Below are 6,035 nucleotides of genomic sequence, written 5' to 3'. Positions count from 1 at the left end.
CTAATTTTAACAACCTTTTCTATTTCAAGATACTCGAAGAACATAGCTATTAAAGTTAATCAGCTTTTATGTTTATTTTTCAAACATAGACTATTAATATTCTAATCATGAAATTAGAAGATCTCTAAGGTGATTTTCTAGCAAATTAGGGGCTGCCTAAAACAATGCTTGTCAAAGTTGTATACATTTTTTCTACTCTGACAGTGCCTCCAGGGCTGCATTAGGCTCTAAAACCGTCCCTACTCTTTTGCATCTGTGACCCCAGTGTATGCCCTATGGTGGCGCATTGGATTGGATCCCGGCTGGGCAATACGGGGCACGGTGTTTGATCCCAGCTGCCGCAAGGTTTGGCGACAGGTGAGCCACCTGCCATGTAAAAGAAGATGTTTTGAAATAGATTTAAGGGGCTTGAGCACAGGCGCAAAGCCACCTCCTCCTCCTCCTTCGTATGTACCTACCTCGGGACATAAACATGTACAGAGCTCTATTTCCCCAAAATCCCATACATTTTGATTATTCCCGACCACAACCTTCCCCAGTCTTCATACAATTAACCGTCCATTGCAGTTTTGATAATTCAATACAGCCTTTCACCCCCCTCCACAAAAAGAATCTTGCGTGAGTACTTACAAGGGTTACAAAAAGCAGCCAATAGAAACGCGGGTAGGCATTTGGTTCTCATTTTAAGTCATTTTCGAATCAGTAATTAAGAGTCGATGAAAGGTAATCACGAATAAAATTCTGATTAGAAATCCAATTAAGGCATCTATCATAATTAAGAGAAATTTTTTTGGATACTCTCCTAACCTATCAATCCATATTGTCAAAAATCACTTGATTTGGTATTCAAATTATCTTTTTCTCTCAATAGGCTTAATATAATAGCATTTAATAAAACTTGTATATTTGCCAAGGTATTGATTTAAATGTTTTTGTTTCTTTAAAAGTTTCACCGCAAAAGCAGCAATAAATTAAACAATGCCATAATTTGAATCGAAAATACAATTATATTAATCAGACTGAAAAATAGCAACGATTCATAGATTTGGTGATTCTAAAAAACAAAATTATGTCAGCTGCAAAATGGAAATTTTGCAAACAAATTTTCCTCTCAATTTACGCTGAAATGAAAAATGACAACATTTTTTCCTATTTGAATAAATGAAACTTTGTCTTTATCTTCCCTCTTACGAAGTTTTTCCATTTTGACACATGTTCTGCAATTTTTTTTTATTACAAACATCTTACAACCTTGGTTTAGACTATATGTAATATGCTTCATTTTCTTGGGTGTTCCTACACTTTGTCCCCATTTATATACTATATTATAATGTATATATATATATATACATATATATATATATATATATATATATATATATATATATATATATATATATATATATATATATATATATATATATATATATATATATATATATATATATATATATATATATATATATATATATATATATATATATATATATATATATATATATATATACAATAATAATTACCTGAGTCTTCGTCGGAAGTGCTTCACTGCCTTCTTCCTCTAGTCAAATATAGAAATAATTTTCATAATTGTGATATGGAGATTTTGGGTAGGTACGTGGAAGAGGTATTGGAGTCCCAGATGGGGTTGGAATCGGGCTTTCTGCACTGTAATCACTTCCTGCAGAATCATCACATATGGAAGAACTATGCCTGGAGGAAGGCTCCCAAGGTACCTGTAATTTAAGAGGTTTGTGTATTATTCACTGCATTTTTTTTCGTCAAAGGTGACCAGTGAATGCTCATCAATACCATGGACTGCTCGTCAAACCTTTGAGTTCTTTCTGACGGCACAATTTTTACCGTAAATGAAAATTTAATCAATAGGCAACATGTTTGAATAAAAAAGAGAAAATAAGAATGGAAACTGGGAAACAATTTTAGTACATTAATTCAACTTTTAAACAGACAGAACCGTCAAAGAGTTGGTTATCAGCACTGTCGACCAATAACAAGTTCTCCACAAAGATAGAGGAGATAGAATTAGAGAGAGAGAGAGAAAGAGAGAGAGAGTTTACTAACTTAACTTTCCCAAAGGCAAGTACAAATCTTTCTAAATTTAAAATTTCCCCTCTTTTTGTGTTTAATCTTGGGTCTCCTATCCAAGAGTCCCATGAACTTGCTTTTATACCCAGCTGACTACCGGGCTGAACAGGCTCGTCAACAGCTGAACTGTTCTTTTAGAACAGTAGCCCGCCTGGCTACTGTTCTGAAAAAAAAAAAAAAAAAAAAAAAAAAAGAGACAAGCAAAAACTACAAGCTTCTGGGACAAATAGAGAAAAAGACAGTTAGGAAACAACCATGCTTGAAATTAAACAACCTTGAAACAAGGCTCAAGGAAACAATCCTGACTCGTGCTTGGGTCTATCAGTGAAACATGATAACGCTGTCTTTAATGTTATGCAATACAATTGACAAACTTAAAAAAAAAAAAAAAATTTCATGGCAACAGGAAGGTATAAAAAAGGTTCTTAAAGAAAAAAGTAAACTAATTAAGACACAAAGTGAAATCCCTGATGTTTGGGTAGGTCTGGGTCCAAACTGCTTTCTTTCATGACATCCATGTCCCCTCCCCATTTCCAGTATGTGGTATTTAATATCGGCTACTTTGCCATTAATTTTGGCTAAATTACGGCGTAGGTCAAATTCACTATATGAACGAAAGATAAAAGTCCTGTTTCAAAGGAATTTAGAGGACATCTTCGATTTAGTTAGATATCCAAAATTACCATGAAAAAAGTGACTAAGCCACTATTAAATACGCATCTTCTCACACGGAAGCTAGCAGACTGGAACCAAAATATCACGGAACTACCAGATTTTGGGTATTTTAATACCCATTTAATTACGAAGAATAATTACGTCATGACAAACGTCATGTACCACAAGTTTGTAAATTCCACCTACATCTAATCTATCAGCTTTACAGATACTAGTAACGTGAGTAATGTCCATAGTGACCTCTGGAAGGTTGTTCAAAAATGCTGTCTGGCAGTTTAACAACTTTGTGAACAGATTAATTTCGTTGTTTATACCTTTTAATTGCAAGAGTGATTGCAGTTCTATTACAAGTACAAGGATATAAAAAGGACACTGTGCTCATTACGTGTTTCAGAAAGAATCACTGCGAGGCCATTGGCATCAATTGAGGGAACTGTTGGGGAGCATTTTGTTTTCTCGATTTTTCAAATGAAAATAACCAAACGGGTATTTTTCATTAGAAATGTCAGAAAATGTAGGGATCGAAATCTAGAGAGGGGGGAGGGGGCACAGAGATGAAACTGAGAACTGGATCAGAAACGAAGATGTCTAAAGCTGGGGGGAGTTAACCTGATCTACAGAAGGTTGATTACATCCTACAAAATATGATCAGGATAAAAAAATATGAATATAATTTCCTCCGCAAAAACGAAAAGTCGACAGTCATGGTAATATTTTTTTTTGCAGTATAAAGATCTTTGAAAACAGAAAGGAGCAGAACTTTGCTCCTGAACAGACAATTAAAAATTGTGATGGACTTTTGGATCATACTAGCTTAATAAATATTATAGAAAAAAAAGATTCAGACCCGTACGCAAGGTGAATTTATGGGCCCAGCGCTCATACCCAAAAATGTTACGATTTTCTATTTTATTCTCTAAATTTTCTATAAATCGTATATAGTTTACCAGTTTTTAACGTTTTGAAAAATTACTCCTCCCCCCCCCCCAAATTAAACTGTGCATTTCCGTATGTGCATTCACGACCTTTTTGTTCTCGAAGAATTTCAAACATGAAGGTATGAGAGAAACAGATCCTAGATCTCTCCCTTGACTCAGTATTTCTGAAATTTGGCCCATCCTAGGACTACATCTGGGTCAAACACTTCTTAATTAAGGGTTTAGGCAGAATCTGTAATTAATAGAAGGGTCTCAACAATGCCAAAACAGTGGATTAGGAAATTTGAAAGATAAGATCCAGGCACGTTCTGGTAGCATCTCTCCCCAAAAAGGTAATTATACCTTTTACTATAAATTACTATATACGATAAAGATTAAAGTGTATTTAAAGCAACAAAATCAGCCATGTACACAAAAACACAAACACAGTAATATGTAAGTACACAAATAATATATTTTCTGGTATAATCTTTCTTTTTGTGGCTTTTACTTCATCTTCCCCCATCTTTGAAATCAGTGTACTCACCTGGTAGGGAATTTTCCCCTCCCTCCACAGGGACCCTTACTTCTTATAATAATAAAGAGTTAAAATCTATTTTAAATAATAAAATACAACAGGATTTAGAGCCATGTTCTCTAAATGAGCAATCAAATATACATCAAAGCCAGGGCCGTATCCAGGATTTTTGTCCAGGGGGGGGGGGGTTTACTAATTTTTGACTTTTTTTTCGATAAGTAAATTCGATCGTGTAGGCTACCCTCTTCTGGACCAGGCATTAAACCTTCAAGGGGGACATCGGATTTTGTTTTTGTTTTACATTATTTTTAATTAAATCCAATAAATTTGAGTTCGATAAATACCTCTGTTCCCCTAATAATCAGTGAAAAATTTAGAGGGAGAAGAAAGTACAATTTCTGGAGAGATAAATAGCTACTTTTTTTTCAAACCTGATTGGTTCTTTCGTGAGAAATTTTAAGCCAGTAAAAGGGACAAACTTTTTCTTTTGTCAAAATATTTTTTTCAGGAAACTGTTTCTCTGTGATTTAATTATTTACTCTGGCTTCAATTTTTTCATTAGACAGGTTTTAAGCCCTTTGTTTTGTCACAGATCTATGCGGTCAGTCTAGCCTGAAACCCTTTCTCTGAGATTTTGTGTCTAAGAAAGTTTGAGACAGGCGTCTTTCTAAAAGTTTCGAAGCAACAAAACTCCAACAGACTGTAAATAAAAGGTGTCACATCTGAGAGACAACGAGGAACTTACTGTGACACGAAGTCGGGCAGATGATGGAATGTCATCAATCCGTCGCAAGACGAAAGAGTAAACAGACGACTCTGGCCAGGTCGCCTGGACAGCTAGAACACAGTCGTCCAGATGCAGAGGTCGTTCAAATGAGGTCAAATTACACGCCTGGAAGGTGAAATCAATCAGTATGGGAATGGGAACTGACATAAATAGCCCTAACCCTATTCTAGAATAGGCGCAGTCAGCAACAAATTACGGAGTGGGAATCAGAAAATTATCCCGGTGTAAGATTTTAGCGCGTTTTTCTCGAAAGTTATTTCTAGCGGCTAAGTCAGATACAACGAGGAACACTTTTTTATCCTTTTTTTGCAAGCAGTTGTTTATTTTAGAGCTAGGCACGAAATTTCCATCCCAAAAACGAAAAGATCCCCCCCCCCTCAATTCATTTTTTCCATAAAATGCGATTACATATTTGCTTATATCATAAAGGTGAAAAATACAAAACCTAAAAATTATAAACAAAGTCATTATATCACTAACGAACAATATTGTTATAGGCCAATTTTTCATAAGGGAACCTAAGGCTCATAATGCTCATAATGAGCCTTATTTTCATAAGGCTCACCGACATGAAGGGAAGAGGAGGATCAAAATGATTTTTTTAGAGGGTGGGAGGCCTTCAGATAAATGAATAGTTTGCTCCTATGCCTCTTGCGACTGCAATATTTTCGCTGACACGCTTAATGGTCATGTCTAAAATTTTTACACTTCTGACATAGGTGTCTCATACTCTTTGTTAAGCTGTTCTCAAAGGGAGGGTAAACAGGTCAATGTATATTGCCGCTTTCATTATCTTGATCTACCTTGCCCTTCTGAGTAGCATCAATTAGGGAAGGCATGGTAGAGCATGTGCCCCCTAGTTTCCCCCCACCCTATGTTTAAAAAATACACTTTTTAGTTGTTTTCATTGAAAAAGCCTTTTAGAGGTAGCTTCATTGACATATTGACCAAACCGTTCTCCCCCCCCCCCTCTCTCCCCTAGATTATGAAATGCTCCCTCTATATTTTCATGAAT

At 35.5% G+C, this 6,035-nt stretch overlaps 1 protein-coding gene across 2 annotated transcripts in view; it reads right to left on the bottom strand.

Annotated features, from left to right (window-relative positions):
* Positions 1-1,525: 1,525 nt before the first annotated feature.
* rau (RA domain-containing protein rau) overlaps positions 1,526-6,035 on the bottom strand; it is a 49,826-nt gene continuing 45,316 nt past the window's right edge. The window contains exons 7-8 of one of the 2 annotated variants that reach the window (XM_089097248.1): positions 4,979-5,125; positions 1,526-1,733 (exon numbers count right to left, since the gene is read on the bottom strand). In XM_089097248.1, the coding sequence (XP_088953374.1) occupies positions 1,563-1,733; positions 4,979-5,125 (318 nt within the window). In that variant the 3' untranslated portion in view covers positions 1,526-1,562. Of the gene's footprint in view, positions 1,741-4,978; positions 5,126-6,035 lie in introns of both variants that reach the window. The other variant, XM_089097247.1, reaches the window with a different exon arrangement.

The sequence above is a fragment of the Artemia sp. Qi Xiang Cuo genome, chromosome 11, assembly GCF_049724085.1.
Source record: "Artemia sp. Qi Xiang Cuo chromosome 11, ASM4972408v1, whole genome shotgun sequence".
NCBI classification, from domain to species: Eukaryota; Metazoa; Arthropoda; class Branchiopoda; order Anostraca; family Artemiidae; genus Artemia; species Artemia sp. Qi Xiang Cuo.
The sequence above is the reverse complement of the archived record's forward strand: the minus strand, read 5'-3'. Positions and strand labels throughout refer to the sequence as shown.